The sequence below is a fragment of the Gouania willdenowi genome, chromosome 7 (genome assembly GCF_900634775.1).
Source record: "Gouania willdenowi chromosome 7, fGouWil2.1, whole genome shotgun sequence".
In the NCBI taxonomy this organism is placed as follows: domain Eukaryota; kingdom Metazoa; phylum Chordata; class Actinopteri; order Blenniiformes; family Gobiesocidae; genus Gouania; species Gouania willdenowi.
In genome coordinates, this window is record NC_041050.1 from 8,260,419 (window position 1) to 8,277,709 (window position 17,291).

The 17,291-nt window shown below is 39.0% G+C and overlaps 1 protein-coding gene across 2 annotated transcripts in view; it reads left to right on the forward strand.

The window, feature by feature from the left end:
- LOC114467241 (nuclear receptor coactivator 3-like) overlaps nt 1-17,291 on the forward strand; it is a 97,671-nt gene that overhangs the window by 71,192 nt on the left and 9,188 nt on the right. For both annotated transcript variants that reach the window (XM_028453406.1, XM_028453407.1), the window contains 13 exons: nt 259-359; nt 448-622; nt 6,322-6,504; nt 8,095-8,181; nt 8,299-8,439; nt 9,541-9,688; nt 10,147-10,607; nt 11,567-12,687; nt 13,575-13,716; nt 14,472-14,624; nt 14,729-14,956; nt 16,060-16,159; nt 16,245-16,416. In XM_028453406.1, coding sequence (XP_028309207.1) covers nt 259-359; nt 448-622; nt 6,322-6,504; nt 8,095-8,181; nt 8,299-8,439; nt 9,541-9,688; nt 10,147-10,607; nt 11,567-12,687; nt 13,575-13,716; nt 14,472-14,624; nt 14,729-14,956; nt 16,060-16,159; nt 16,245-16,416 — 3,212 coding nt within the window. The remainder of the gene's footprint in view (nt 1-258; nt 360-447; nt 623-6,321; nt 6,505-8,094; nt 8,182-8,298; nt 8,440-9,540; nt 9,689-10,146; nt 10,608-11,566; nt 12,688-13,574; nt 13,717-14,471; nt 14,625-14,728; nt 14,957-16,059; nt 16,160-16,244; nt 16,417-17,291) is intronic.

Consider the following 17,291-nt stretch of genomic DNA (forward strand, 5'->3'; position numbering starts at 1 on the left):
CCCAGCCCGGCTCCTCGGAGGAGAAACCAGCCTCTTCTTCTGTCTCCCTCCTCACCTGTAGTTTTTATACACTCTAAAAAAAAAAAAAAGAGAAATTTGAAGCTTGAGAAACGCTGCCCCCTACTGGTGCAGGTGAATAAACCATTGCATGAGTTGCAGGTGCTTCTCCTTTTGGTTTTTTTCCTGGCAGAAGTGGATTTTTTTTTTTGTTCCAGGATTTTTAGAAAGATGATTCCCTTTGTTTGCTCTCGTCTGCAGGAAAAGCTTCATCCAACGACGATGACGTGCAGAAGTCAGACGTGTCCTCGACTGGCCAAGGTGTCATCGACAAGGATCACCTGGGGCCACTTCTCCTGCAGGTGAGGCCCTATACATGATGGCTTTTTGTCGTCCACACGTGTTTTGTTTTGATGGGTGAATGATCACTTCCTGTGGCGGCGTGGCCAGGCCCTGGACGGCTTCCTGTTCGTGGTGAACCGTGAGGGCAGCATCGTGTTTGTGTCAGACAACGTGACGCAATATCTGCAGTACAAACAGGAGGAGCTGATCAACACCAACGTGTACAACATCCTGCACGAGGACGACAGGGAGGAGTTCCACAAGAACCTGCCCAAGTCTAACAGTGAGAGACGCACACACGCAAAAACACACACCAGTGTTGGGGTCAATTACAATTCTCAATTACAATTAAGTCTTCAATTAGCAATGTTCAGTTACAACTACATTATTACTACTGTGAGTAGCATTTTTTCCTATTACATTTAAAATTACAATTAATATTTTCCACCTGAAAGTTAATTACAATTTTGTTCTCAATTACTGAAGTTACAATTAATCACAATTACTGGGCTTTTAAGAAAATAGCCCCATAAAAGGTAACCTTCCTCCTGTTTTAGCATTCTGTTAGCATATCTAATGATAACAAATCAGTTTTGACACATTATCTTAAATCAGCTGTAAAATACATTAAAATATATCTACCATTTATTTTGTTTTTCATCTCTTGGTTACCTTGTTAGGCTTCCTAATCAATAAAAAATATTGGTATTAATATTTTTGGTGTGGGTGCCTAAGCCTTTTTTCTGTCAGTATAGCCATCAATTTCAATTTATTTAAAAAAAAATAAATAAAAAAGATAAAAGAATACTTAAGAGAACTGAAATGTAGTGTATAAACATGATTTGAAACATATTTTAATGACTGTTAGCTACATATGTGTTAGCCATAGAACTAACATGGTTCCCCAGTTTTACGTTTAATTTAATAGTAGTTTTATAGAATTTCCAATTACAAAGTCAATTATCTGTACTCAATTTAATTATGATTACTACAGCAACAGATGTTTTCAATTATAGTTACAATTATAATTACGCCATAATTATAAATAATTATCAATTATGCAATTGCAGTTATAATTGACCCCAACCCTGCCACACACACACACACACACATGCATGAATGGAGATGCTGGGATTCTACGATAGAGTTGAATCCTGTGTGATTCTCTCCTCAGGGCTTTGGCATTAAACAAACTTTAATGATTGTAACAAGTTTTCCAACTCGCGCACTAATTTATTCATGTTTCTCTCGTTTGTGCTCCATCTCCTCCAATAATGAGGAGCTCCTGGGAAAGCTGTTCATAATACCTACTATAAAACACCAGCGCACACACACCTGACAGCACACACACACACGTGTGCACACAGGAGCACCCACCCACTTGGTGCTAAGCAAGCAGAGCGTAGCACAGCTGTCAGTCACACTCAGTGGTCCAGACAGTGTAAAACAGGCCTGAGCGCTATTCAGATCCCATGGCAGCCATCTGGAAACTACATACTGCTGAATAATGCACCTCCGCACTTTCCTCTTTTAGTTCAGTGTGTGTATGTGTGTGTGTTCTTGTCGGATGGGGAAATATTATTCAAAGCTCACTCTGATGTACTTAATATATCAGTAGCAGGCAGCAAATCTTTCCATGAGTCCTTCAAAAGCAATAGTGTTACTTGATTTTTTTTAAATCTTAATTACACCTCACATTGTTTACTGGATAACGCATTATTCATACGTTATTACAACTTTATAAGTTGGTCGTTCATTAAGTACAGTTAGCAATGGTCTATGAATTATATTTATTGTTATTCTGCAGCTTCATTTTCAGTGTATTTGTAGGATCGAATTATAGATAAATGTAAAGTTGTTTTTCCTGTAATGTAGTATGTTTTCACCCCTTTTTCTTTCATTTCTTTGAATTTTGTTTTAAATCAACAATTTAATTTCAAGTGTTCTATGAAGACAACTTGAGAAAAGAAAGGCTGAATTGATTTATTTCTAACTTAATAAATATATACATATAACTGTATTTGGCGCTGCACAAAAACAACATTCCACAACTTTGTTTAAGATAAAATAATGATTTCAAATTTCATAAACAAGGTTGAATCTTTCCAACCAGACCCTGATTTTTGGGTAGTTTTCATTTTCTTTGTAGTTTTGTTGGGTTGTTTTGAGTGTGTGTAAGCAGTACTAATGGAAAATTGTTCAAGTAAAATTTATATATATATATATATATATATATATATATATATATAAATGAGATTGATGCTTCTTAATGTTGGACCATATTTTTTTTTTTAATCAAAGGATGAGACTTAGCTTTAACGCTTATTGTTAGTGAATATGTTAACAGCAAATAGAAGTGTTTAACACTTACAGGCAAACACTTATATCTGCAGATTTTTGCTTTCCACTGCATGAAAATACTTTAGTACTCAGTAATAAAATCACACATTCAATGAGAACATGCAAACTCCTATGGTGCAATAGTTGCAATAGGAATGTTCAAAATTCGCTTTTTTTGCTGATAACCGATATTTCCAGTTTCTGATATTGACCGATACTGATATAAACCCTGCCTCCTCCCCACTAACCTAATTTTAGGTTACATTACATAATTTAATGTAAATTACAGGTTAAGCCTATACTTTGAATGTGATTCCCCACTGGTTGTGTTCCACATAACGCACGTGTAAATCTCGAGGCCTGGGGACCATATCCGGCCCTTTAGAGCATCCAATTCGGCCCGCAGGAGAAAGTAAACATGAATTATTGTGTAAATTACCAAATATTCCATTTCTATAGATCTCAAATTCTCCAATTTAATGAAATTCTGCAATATTTTTAGGGGCTCGCAGTTTTCCTTTGTTTAGTCGTTTTTAATTACAAATTGTGGAATAAACTCTCAAATTTTCCACAAACCTTTGCGATTTCTTAAAAAACGATTTCTCAAAATTCCTCTGAATTACACATCATTTGGTTGCAAAATCCATCATTTTTGAAGTGAAGATGTGCCAAGGACTGATATTAAAAACTATGGCACATATGATGTTAAAAAAAAAAAATTTTCCCACCTAAAATCATCTGTGGCACACTTGAGATCAAACTGGTCTATATTTGGCCCCTGAACTAAAATGAGTTTGACACCCCTGACATAAAGCATCATCTGTGCAAAAATAAGAAAACTTTTTTAATGTGTTGTCTCAAACAAGAGCACATATTGGCTTAACTAACACAGATATTATATTTTATGGTAAATATCGGCCAATAGTGTAGCCATCTCTGGTTGTAATTGTTACCCACAGACTGTGAATGCCTGAGAAAGATTAAGAGATTTAAAGATGAAGTAAAAGTCAATCTCTGAGTTGAGAAACAATATTCTGCTGTGATCAATGAGCCTGTGCTGGTCTGAAGCCTTTCTGGAGTGGGCTGTGTGTGTGTTTGTGTGTAAAGCCTGAGATGTATGTGCACACAGCACTATTTATAAAGCTAATTAATTATGGATATGTGTGCTCCGCTGAACCTGCGACTCAATTAACTCTGCAGTAATGTTCCTAAGCAGTGGCGGCTCTAACGTGTCATTCACACATTCTCTCACTTCTTCAGGCTTTTTCCCCTCACACAGGCACACACACACACACACGCACACACACACACACGCTTTTATTCGTTTACTCCCTTTATCTTTTAAAACTCGTCTCTATCTGCTTTCCCTCCCAGCGTCCCTCGTGTATCTCTCACACTCACACTCCCTCCTTTTCATTCATACTTAATATGGCTGCCTGCTAAGATGAATATTGCTCCTGCCTGTTCTTCGACCTGTTCCGATCTCTTTGCTCTCGCACTCCTCATTGTGTCTTGCTCTGCTGCTCTGCCCCTTCATTATCTTTCAGGCCCATGAATGAAATCCGCTTTCGCTGCACATTCCTGCGGGATGACCGCTGACCGTGCCAGCCACAATCAAACGCACACACAGGAGCGCCAAGGAAACGAAAACAAACACGCACACATACACACCCGAGCGCAAAGTGTGCTGATGTTATTAGGCGGTGGATTTTTGACCCCTGTGTTGCTTCGCCGATGGCTAATTGCGTCTGAAGGGAAAAGTCAGACCATGTGACCACAATGTGGGTTTTTATTTCTCTGTTATGGGGAAAGATATTCACAGCTTTGTTAAAGAGCTATCTGATGGACCCTCATGGACGCCACCTTCTGACTCCCATCGCAATTTTTTTGCAATTACATATTTGTTCGAATGTGCAAACCATCCATCCATCCATTTTCAGACCCTCCATTGTAGATTCAAAACTAAGGCTGTGTTTGAAATGTCGTACTAACGTATTACTTATGCTACATCTGACGTCACCATTAGTGGTAACACTTTACTTGACGTTTTATACATAAGGCTGACATTACGCTTTCATTATCTGTCATTAGCATGAATACGGTGTCATTAAGCTGTCATTAAGTGTCGTTCGTTAAATTATGACATCTTTGGAGCTATGTTGGCATTTTTGGGGTTAGATGGAGGGATCTAGTGGGGTTAGGGTCAGGGTTAAGATTAGGGATTAGGGTAATAAAGGGTCAGGGTTAGGGTAATGAACGACACTTAATAACAGCCTTCATGACACCTTATTCATGCTAATGACGGGTGTCATGTCATAATAATGACAGCGTAATGTCAGCCTTTATGTATAAAACTTCAAGTATAGTATTAGCAAATTAGTATGTAGTGCGATCCAAATAGATAGTATGAAAAGAGTACGCAAGATATACCCGGCTGTAAACTTTAAGTATGCACAGGGGGCACACTAGTCATACTCAACCTCCCCATGATGCATTGCGAGCAAAACATAAAATCATCCTGGGACCAGCTTCAAGCTAAAAGTCAAACATACCCTTTTCAAAACAAAAGCATCTCTTCTTGCCTTCCATTAGGATTTTTTTTTTTTTAACTCTTTTGTAAATAGGGCTCTTGTTTTGAAGTTAACTGGTTTTGTCAATAAGTTCTGTCAATAGCACAATGGAGGGTCTCCGAAAAGCTCTGAAATGTGTTTCTGTGAGTTTTATGGATCAAATGACCACATGTTGATATTCTACTTGGTCACTTTCTCACTTAAAATGTTTTCCGAACTTTCAATGGTGGAGAATCAATGGACATATTTAGCCTCAGTGTGATTTAGGTTTTTGCAGTTGTAGGTTTGAAATGCATCTTGGGAAACTTGGAAGTATAGTTCAGTGGGAACGCTCATCATTCTAATCCTCCTAATCATACTAATAGTATATAGTAGACAGTATGGATATAGAACGCAGCCTAAAACTAACACAAAAATCAATTTCTTATGCCTTCAGTGATGCAAAATGCAAGAAAACAACACAAACAGACATTTAAACATCAAGTTTAGATGTTAGGACGAAGGTTCATCCATCCTCACATGTGTTGCCCTCTTGTGCGACCCCCCCTCCCCTTATCCTCCCTGCACCTGCCAGACAGGAACCCCCATCTGACTCAAGGCCTTGATAAGGCTCTACTCAGACCTTGGAGCTCCGTCTGATATCTCTGCGAAGTTTTCCCTCCCCTCTCCTGCTCCTCTCTTCACTCTTTCCATGAAGGTGACCCCTGAATAAATGTGTGTGCGCTGCTGTGATGAGTAGTCAGGGTCTAAATGAGGATAGATGGCTAAGTGTCCCTGGCCTCTTCCCACCCCCAAAGCAGACTGAGACCAAAAGATATTGGAAATCGACACCTTGGCTACATTAATCCCATGGTCCATTTAGCCCAGGATCCAAACAGCAAGAGGAATTTCTTCCTCTCAATTGAAAAGGGACAATACATGTTGAAGTTTTTTGATTTATTTTGATCAGTGCTGATTCGATTTTCCAGGAATCCATTCATAGCCGTGTGTGATCTTCAGTCCCTGAAGACTAAGTGTGTTTTTCTCTGTTCTTCCCCAGTGGAAACATCTCTGATTGTGTTTTTGCTTCCAGTAAATGGGGTGTCATGGGGAAATGAAGCCGCCCGACAGAAGAGCCACACTTTCACGTGTCGGATGCTGGTTAAGTTTGGCCATGGCCACAACCCCATGGACGAGGGCCCTGGAGGGCCACGCTACGAGACCATGCAGTGTTTTGCTCTCACTCAGCCGAAGGCCATGATTGAAGAGGGTGAAGGTAAGAGAAAAGAGCACAAATGTTCACCCTGTAACATTCTACTTTCACTGATTAAAAGAGTTTAAGAAAAATCTCTGTTTTTTTTTGTGACCCTCGTTAACAAAAGTGCCTAATGTTTTTTTTGGTCATTTCAAGATTTTATGACTACATTTTTTAATTTTTAAATATAATTTTTAAATAAAAAATAAAATAAGAATACAATAATTTATGTGTTTTTTTTCATGAAAACAAATGAGTTGGGCATAAAAATCTAAAAACGACAACAACAGCTCTTTAGTGTAACTTTTTTTCAGTCATATTTTTTATTAATTTTAGAGGTGTTTACGGGGGAAAAAAAATGTTCTGAAAATTTCGCAATCCCCCTCCCTCCCGCCTTTTATCGACCACATATCAACAGGAAGGGTACAATCAATCAATAAACAAAAACAAACAAACAAATAAATAGATACATAGAGAACACACATACAAAGACATTTGAAAATACATTTAAAAAAAACAAAACATCAGCAACAAAAATACACAAGTAATCTAAAATTCAGAAGCACTTACAGACTGCATCGAGTCTTTAGAATAAAAGAAAGCACCTGTGATGAAGAATATTGGCATGTTTTTACATGAACTAATAAATGTACAGTATTTACTTTTTATGTTGTTGTTTTTGCTGTTTGTATTTATTGTGTACAGCACTTTGTGCCCAGCTGTGGCTGCCTTACAGGGCTCTATAGATAAAGTCGAGCTGAGTTGAGTTGTAATGTTTTCTCAACAATGCAACAGGAAGTCACTGCTGGCAAGCCTTTGGTTTTATATTCTGTTGTATTTTTTAAAAAAAAGACCACAGCAAAGTGAGTCCAGATTTATAGAAGTTAATCACTTTAAACTTGTTTGTGGTGATCTGTTTGATATTGAAATACTTCTGAGTTTATGTTGATTGATTGATTGATGTCTTTTTTTTCGAACATGTAAAATGATAAAATAACTGTTTAGAAAACAAAAAATAAAAAAATTATGAATTACAACAGCAGAAATAGACCATTGATATGATCCACCAACACTTCTAAACTTACATGTGCGAAAAGTAGTGTAAACTTATTTAATCCTTCTCCTTTAATCACTACAGATTTAGTTTTTTTCAGTACAAATGATAATACAATGAATTACCCATATAGCCTATCAATAAGCAAACAATCTACATATTCACAAACAGTCCATAGCTAATCATCAAAATTGAAGAAAAAACAACAACAAAAAACAAACGGCTTATTAGTGATCAGATTCATTCCTGTACCTTGTGAAAATCATTCCTTTATACCTGTTTTTAAACTGAATTATTTTTGAAATTTTTAGCTCCCCACTCATTCTGGTCCATAATTTTACTCCACAAATTGGCGTCTAAAGTTGTTTGGACACTTAATATCTTTAAATGTAACTTTACTATTCATTTGTAAACCCCCTGTCTTTTGATGAACATGTTTTGGACGTTTTCTGTCAGTAGATTATTTCTCGTAGTCTTGAATTCCACACAGTACCAGAATATTAAAGTTTTAAATCTTTAATGGCGTGTTACTCACACTATTCTCCTTTTGCCTGCAGACCTTCAGTCATGTATGATCTGTGTGGCTCGTCGAGTAACGGCCATGGAGAGAACGGAGAGTTTCAACACGCGACACGAGCTCTCTGGTGAGGAACACACTAAGAACTCCTAATAGAACTTTGCATCTTCTTATTTATCTTCTGAATCCATTTGAGTAATTTCCCAACATGGGATTGCTCTACCTGCTTTTTCTGCACCGACAGGTAAACTGATCCAGATCGACCAGAACTCCCTACGAGCTTCGATGCGTCCGGGTTGGGAAGACCTGTTGAGACGTTGCATCCAGATGTTCCTACAGCACAGTGACGGGCAACCGTGGTCACACAAACGCCATTATCATGAGGGTGGGTGACATACAATGGTAGCAAGAGATTCAGTGATTCTAATCATGGTAGCATTCAACATGTCAGCATTTAGAATAATAATGATTTAGAATAATGACCAATCATTAAAACAGGAAAGAACAAATTGTTTTTTATAGTAATTTTGTATTTTTCTGTCGTTCCGTCTTTGTTTGTTGTTGTCTTGCTCATTATGAGGCATTTTGTGCATTTCTGTTGTCCTTTTGTGTATTTTTCCTCTAAAATATATGTTTTTTGGAGTCATATTGTATATTTATGTTGTCATTTTGCATTTTTGGAGTAATTTTTGTGTATTTCTGTTGTTGTGTTGCTTGTTTGTTCGTACTGTGGGTTTGCAGAGTAATTTCTTGTGTTTTTTCTTGTCTTTTTGTTTTGTTTTTGTACTTTGTATGTTTTTTTGAGTCATTTTTTATATTTTTGTTGTTGTTTTGTGTTATTTGGCATAATTTTGTATATTACTGTTGTCGTTTTGTTAATTTTTGTTCTAGTTTTGTGTGTTTTTGCAGTATTTTCTGTGTTTCTCTTGTCTTTTACTGTATTTTCCTGCAATGTTGTAATTCTTTGTATTTTTTTATTGTATCCTTGCTTTTGTTTTGTGTATTTTTCTGTCATTTTGTACATTTACTTTGGGGGCCTTTTAAAATTAGACCGAGGGATGCCGGTTGCCCATGTCTGCTTTAAGGGCTTGTAAGAAAAGTCTATCCCCAATAATAATGATAGAGTATGTACATCCTTGGTGAAGGTAAAAAAAAATAACCATTTATTAAAGTCTCAAAGTAAGAGAATGATCCAAAGACACAATATTGTCTTCAGACTGAAACAGTCTTTTGCTTTTTTTGATGCCGTGTCAAATATGTTGAGAGGAAATGTTGAGTCTGAGCGAGTCTTGATGCTTAATGACTTCCCCCGCCCTGCATGCCTTAGTGTTTCCATATTGATCTCATGAATACAAATGCCTGAGCATTACGACATTGATTCTTTCTGTAATCACTGTTAGCTTTAACAAAGGTGGTGATTGATGATCTTTGTTATCACTTGTGTTTGAGGGTATTTAACACGTCCCTTTTTATCTGTGCTGTGCAGCCTTTCTGCAGGGTCACGCCGAGACACCCCTGTACCGCTTCTCCCTGTCGGACGGCACCCCCGTTACCGCTCAGACCAAGAGCAAACTGTACCGTCACCCCATGAGCAACGAACCCCAAGGATTTATTTCCACTCACCTGCTGCAGAGGCAAGAGACTCACATTCATATGCATGGACCAAACTGTTGTAGCGTGTTTTCACTCGCCTTGTGCAACTTTTGCGTAATTTTGTTTTTCTGTTCACATTTTAAATTCCTTTTGTGTTCTTTCTGTGTACGTTTGTTGTCCATTTGTGTATTTTTCTGTAATTTTATGCTTTTTGAGTCATTTATTTTTGAAAATTTCTCTGTTGTTTTTGTGTTTCATATTTTTGTATGTGTTTCTTTTAATCATTTTGTTCATTTACTTTGGGGGCCACACAAAATTAGACTGTGGGCTGCATGTGGCCACCTGAGCCTCCTGTTGCCCATGTCTGTGCTAGAGGTGATAAAATAAGCAATATATATATATTTTTTGAATCAGTAATTATTAGACATTTCAGGCGACCCCACATTGGGTCAAGACCCCAAGGTTGAAAAACACTGTACTAACCTGTCGCCTCTCACAGGGAACCCAACGGTTACCGCTCAGCATCCGGAGGGAACATGATGCCCAACACTATGAGACAGCAAGGAATGGGTGGCCCTAACCCCAACACCCAGATGAACAATGCCCAGATGGGAATGGGTGGCATGGGCGGGATGAACAGGAGTTATGGCATGAACGAGCAGGGCCACATGGGTCCGATGGGATGTGGGTCGATGTATCCAGGGAGCGGTGGATGTGGTGGGGGTGGAGGCATGAACACCCGCATGATGCAGATGGGCCAGATGAATCAGATGGGTCCCGTGAGTCACCCTGGACAAGGTCTTCAGCAGCCTCCATTTCAGAGCAGCGGTGGGTTTGGACTTGGGGGCATGAACAGCCCGTCGGGGAGCCCCAGGATGGGAGCTCCACAGCAGGGAATCCTCATGTCACCTCGGAACCGAGGAAGCCCAAAGATGGGGTCCAACCAGTTTTCACCTGGAGGTAAATCCTTTACTAACAGTTTGGTGACATTGTCAGGGTTCTTCTCACCAGCGCTGTAGAGCGTAGGGGCCCCGACGGTGTGATTTTGATCCCCTAAGGCAGGGGTGTCAAACTCATTTTAGTTCAGGGGACAAATATGGACCAGTTTGATGACAATTGGGCTGCAGATTTTAGGAGGGAAAAATAACAATTTTAACATTGATTGTGCCGTAATTTTTTTAATATCAGACTCTGCTGGATCTTCATTTTTAAAAAAAAAAACAAGTTTAGTGTGATTTAAAGTAATTTTGTGGAATTATTTGTAAGAAATTGCTAAATTTGTTGAAAAATGTAGAGTTCTTTCCACAATTTGCAATAAAAATGACTGCAATGTTAAAATAGATATAAACAAAGGAAAATACAAGCCCCTACAAATATTGCAGAGTTACATTAAATTGGTGTATTTGAGATATCTACATATCTATAACTGGATTGTTTGGTCATTTACACAATAATTCATGTTTTTCTGTCTCCTGCATGCCAAATTGCATGCTCTAGTCTAAAGGCTTATCACAAATGGTTCAAAGAATCTTTTTTTACAATTTGGAAATTTCTCACAAACAATTCCACAAAATTCCCCTAAAGATTACATAAAAGATGTTCACAATTATTAGTAATTAGTAATTTTTTTACTTTTTTGCAAGAATAAATTATGCGTTGCTGTCAAAGAAAAAGATTGCACTGTATGTAGTGTTTGATGCCATATGCAGACATGGCAAGATAAATACATTTAAAATGTTCACAAAAAATGATCTCAAAACCCAAGGAATTTGGAAGTGAAGATCCTGCACAGACAATAATGTTGAAATAGCATTTTTTCCACCACCTAAAATCTGCGGCCCACTAGATATCAAACTACTTGGTGTTGACGCTGATTGTTATACCATTAGATGAGTTTTTGTTATTTCTGTCTTCATCAGGCATTCACTCTCCCATGAGTGGCATGGGCAGTGGTGGAGGAAGCACGGGTGGCAGCACCACCTTCTCCAGCAGCTCCCTGAATGCACTACAAGCCATCAGTGAAGGAGTGGGAAGCTCACTGCCCTCCACCCTAACATCGCCCTCACCGGCCAGCAAACCAGACAGCTCTCCCAGTATCCATTCCTCTTCCACCTCTTCCCAACCCAACCAGTTGACCAAACAAGGACAAGATGGCTCTAAGAGTCCTGCTGCGAGCTTGGGACCTGGACCTGGTGACCATCACCACCCAATACACCATCACCACCACCATCAGCATACTCAGGCCGAGAGTTCTGGGGATCGACCAGACAGTCAAGCAACTGCTGGGACTAAAGAGCCTGGAGAGGGTGGGAATGAGGCGGGAGTGGGGAATTCAGATCCCACTAGGAGGTTGCCAGATAGTAAGGGGCATAAGAAGCTTCTGCAGTTGTTAACGTCTCCCACAGAGGAACTGGGAATAAGCGGCAGTGGTCCAGCAGGACCTCCGGTTCCTCCTCCAAGCAGTAGCAGCACTCCTGTTCTCTCAGAAGCTAAAGATACCAATGGAGGCATGACAAGCCCATCCTCCAGTGGGGTCTCCTCGTCCTCCTCCTTAGCAGGTCCCAATTCAGGCCAAGCTCCAGTTCCAGGGGGCGTCTCAGCGTTATTATCATCAGCTCATTACAGCGGCTCGCTGCAAGAGAAGCACAAGATTCTCCATAAACTTCTACAAAACGGAAACACTCCAGATGAAGTAGCAAAGATCACAGCTGAGGCTACTGGGAAGGCCTCTCTGGGGAATCAGGAAGGGGGAGAGGTTGGAACGGGAGGTTCGGGTGCAGGTTCTGGCCCCGCGATGGTCACAGACCCAAAGCAGGAGCAGCACAGCCCCAAGAAGGAGAAGACCCACGCTCTACTCCACTACCTCCTCAACAAGGATGACTCCAAAGAGCCGGTGGATGTAAAACCTAAACTGGAAGATCTGGAAGGAAAGGGACCTCCAGGGCCTGCTGGTGGTCCCCCACGAAATGGGCCTGGATCTGCATCCAACTCTGCACCTGAACATCTTCAGAGCAAGATCAAATCTGAACCACCAGATGACGTAAGATTGTGTTGCCTCGAAGAAATTGTTTAAAGTTTACCTTCATGTTGCCTCTTATTCAAACTGAGTATTTTAAAGTGGAGAGAGCTTTTTAAGGCCCATCCATAAAGTCAGCAAAATGCTGGCCCATTGTTCTATGAATCTGTAATAACCTCATTTATTTATTTATCTGATTAATATCCACTCTTATCCAGGAAGTTTATTATTATTTACACCATAGTATATAGTCATCTTCAAGATGTAAATCCTTGTTTTAACCAGAAATAAAATGGGTTAAAAGTGACCAAAAATGGTGGAAAAGGTGGTGAAATGGGATTTTAAAAACCACAGAAATTGATTAAAAGTTGCTCATTAGAGTGGCCAAAAACAGACAGAAAAAGTGGTAAAAAGGGTTCAAAGTGTCAATATTGGAACAATTAGTTTAAAATGGCAAATAATGGGCATGACAAATCGGGAATGTGATTAAATTGGCAAAAATATGCATGAAATATGGTGAAAAGAGGTTAAAAGTGACAATAATGGGTCAATATATGTGACGTCATCCTTCATACATTAACACATACTTTCAACACTCTATATTAATATAATAGAAAGGGTAGCATTTTTTTTATTTTTATACAGATTCCAATCATGTTTTATTGTTGTAACTTTCACATGTAGTCAAACAATCAACTACCTCTATTACCTGTGTGCATATTTGTGATCATTTGCTGCACAACGATTAGCATTTGTACCTAAAAGGTGCCTGTGAGGTGCTAATGTTTTAGCTACTTTTGTTTTATAAACTATATTGCCTCACTGCTTCATACAACCGCATGAATGTACAAATTTTAAATTTTGGTTTGGATGTGGACCAGTGATAGATTCTGGTCATTTCTACTCATCAGTTGCACAACCTGGAGTCCATCCTGGGAGATCTGAGGGGATCGAGCGCTGACTTTTATGATCAAGTAGGAGGAGGAGGAGGAGGAGGAAGGCTGAGCGATGCAGGACACAAACCCCAGGGTTGCCTTGATGACAGCTTGCAGGGTAAGAGGTTCACACATCACAGCCTATAAATCATTTGATAGAAATCTCAGTTTATATCACATTATTTAGTTTACCTTAAACATTTGAATCAGTTATTTAACCATCGTTGACACAGAAGGACTGATTATGAATATGAAAACTCCTATGATTATGTTTTGTTTTCATTTTTTACGTCTTCTCTTTTGTAAAGTATTTGTTTTTTGTCTGTTCATAACTGTATTATTTTGCTTATTTCTTTTACATGTCTGAAATTACTAACTACTACTAACTAAGAGACCCATATGAATGAAAACATTCAGCAAATATCAACAACGAATCAAAATTGTTAATAAAGAAGACTGAAATAATACATTTACTTGACTTACATTTACTAATTTTCTAGGGTAGAAAACCTTTATCGTGACCTTTTTTTTATTGGTAAATAAAAAAGAAAAAAAATGGTGCTACCATTTAAAAAAAAAATTTAAATATTACTATAATATTCTTCAAATCTCCTAAAATAACATAAAATTAGCAATCGCATATTTTAGAACAGTAATTAAATAAAAAAGCAAAGTAAAAAAACATTTTCTATTCTAGTGCACAATATTCATAATTGTTTTATTAACTATTTAGTGTGGGAGTTTTCATTGATTTTTGAACTGTTAAATGTTTTCTGTTGCACTTTTTAATCACATAAAGAGCATTTAATTACCTTATAATTGTAATACCTTGTATTACCTTCTACAAAAATATCAAGTATGATTTTGTTGTAGGGAGTCCAGGAATGGGCTCAGGAGCTCGAGGGCCCTTTCAAAGGGCCATGGACGGGAAGCCCCCCAGTATGGCTGGAGGTACAGGTAGACGCCCCATGCTCATCAAGCAGGAGAACATGATGGGAAGCCCTGACGGATACCCAGGAAACATGGGTGTGTATTTAAGCATGTTTTCTCTCCTAGTATCTTATTAAAAAGACAGTAAACAAAACAAAATAGTAAAACCAGTAACTATAGTTAACCATCTGTATTACCAGGACCCCTGAATCGAGGTATGGTTCCTCAGAGGTCTCCCATGGGGGCTTCAGGGGAGTGGGGCATGCATCACTCCAGTGCCAGCCCAGTGGGCTCAGGACACCCGGGTATGATGCGACCTGGCATGGATTACAACAACAGCAAAGGCATGATGTCAGGACCAATGGTCAGCCGCTCCAACAGCGTACCAGGGGCCAGGTCTATGCTGCAGCAACAGCTCATGGATATGGGTACGTCTGTTATGACTGGAGAGCAGTAAGATGTCCAAAGAATTTCTGATATAAATCCTGTAAGAATGACAATATCCAGCCTTGGTAATGTTCAATGATCAGTGGAGTGGTTGATTAGCCAAACGTGCTGTCCTAGTGTATTTTTATACTTATAGAATCCATTTTCCTTCAGTTACTGTACTTTGAGATCAGAGTATATGCAAACGTGTGATCAGAGAGGACATGTAAACTACTAACAAATAAAATAAACATCCCCTATATGACTCAAGTAAAATAGGAAACACCTCAAGACATGATACAAAAAAATGAGATAGAAAGACAAAAAACGGACAATAGATTTAGTTTTATTTTATAGTTTAATAATTTATTTGTTTGTCTGTTAGCAGGATTATGTCAAACTTACCAAAGATACACCTTACACTAGGGATGGGCCACTTTATTAGAGCGGGGGCCACAAAACTGTGATTGTATCTGAGCCAAGGACCACAGTATCAACATTCATTCATTTTTGTGTGTTTTTGTGTACTTTGTGCATTTTGCTGGCATTATTTTTTGTATCATGTTGAGCTTCATAGTTATAATTTAGGGGGATTTGCTTTGAGGGCCGCAAAAAATTACACTGAGGACCACAAGTCTGCCAATGTCTGCCATACACCATGGAAGATTCACCTAAATTTTGGACAGGATGTGGATCAATATATGGATTTTTTGAAAAATCAAAAAATCCCTATCTCTCATCATTGACCAAAATTTGTATCTCAGTTTGTAACTGACTGATCTTTTTGGAATATGACTCAGTTATGTCAGGTTGGTTCCTTGATTACGCCACCAAATTTCATCGGATCTGGATTGTGTATTTTGTTGCAATATTTTGTAAAAAATTGATGGAAGGGATAGAAAAATAGATCGAAATGTCTTCTAAGCCTTTAAAGTTTGAATTATAATGGTATCATGATCATATCAGTCACTGATTCAGTTAACTGTCAATATCTGGTAAAGAGGATATTTGGTGCCTCGCGGAAGTTTGCGCTCTCTGGGTGCTTGTTTGTTTGCTTGTTATTTTATAAGAAATGAACTTAAATTGTGTTATTTTGTGTCTTCAGGAGGTTCAGCTGATATGGGTTTGAGTCCTTTCAGCCAACAAACCCACTCCAGCCAGTCTCCCTCCTGGCCGGACTCAATGATGGCGATGGAGGGTAACAGGTCAGAGCAGCTTCATTAATCTTTGATTTGTAAAAAGCTGAGCTCAACCCTCAAACTTTGTGGTAAGTTCTTGTCTATGTCTTAGGCGCCAGTTTGGGAACACACTGGATGACCTTCTGGTGCCTCCCACCACCAGTGAAGGTCAGAGTGACGAGCGGGCGCTGCTGGATCAGCTAGATTCACTGCTCAATAACACAGACGGCATCGCTTTGGAGGAGATAGATCGAGCTCTGGGCATCCCTGACCTCGTCAGTCAGGTAAGAAATGTTAAAACAATCAGCGTGGATGAACAAGGGCCCTCATTTATCAACCGTTCCTATTATCAGATCTGTGCGTATGACTACATCTGCTCTGTCTTGGACCAGCTGTCTACCCTAGAAAAAGTTAATGACATTATTTTTAGCCTGATCAGTTTTGGTACAACATTGCATTGGTAAATGGAGCACTTTTTGATGTGCGCAGCGCAGCCTGTGGCGGCTGTACGGTGGAAATAGGACCTCTTTCATGCCTTTAAAATGTCAAGTATACCTTAAACTTTTAGAAATGTGCTACAGTATTTAACCAGTAACATGATTAATTATAGGTAAAATTGGCTGAAGGCATAATAAACACAGAAGGAACAACATTTAGTCATTTTTAAGGTGTTATTATTGCTTCAAGCCTGTGGACTGAGGTCTGTCTCTCCAGGATCTCTGCTGTGAAGTTGCACACAGGGGGGCAGACTTCACCTGCTCAGTAGCTGATTCTCTTCCACAGAGCATTTCAATGAGCTCCAAAGTCCAATTTTAACATGATCAAAAAGCACATATTTGTTTTGCTCCACCTCTGATGTGAAGATGCCGATCTTCATCTTTGAAATGTTTCTTTTCTTGTTTGACCTCAGTGGGCAAGGCCTCGGAAACAGGAGGGTGTAACATGAAAACGATGATCAAATTCAGCCGCCGAATTTATCTACACCTGATCCTTTGTACACTGGGATTGGTCAAATACGAATGTTTCATGAATCACACATTGGTCCTGTCGTACGACCAAATGTGCACTTAAATTTGCACCCGTTTTCACGCAAGGTTGATAAATGAGGGATGTTCACCGCCATTGTGTTAGATGTAAACCTTTTTTAACAGCAAAAAAA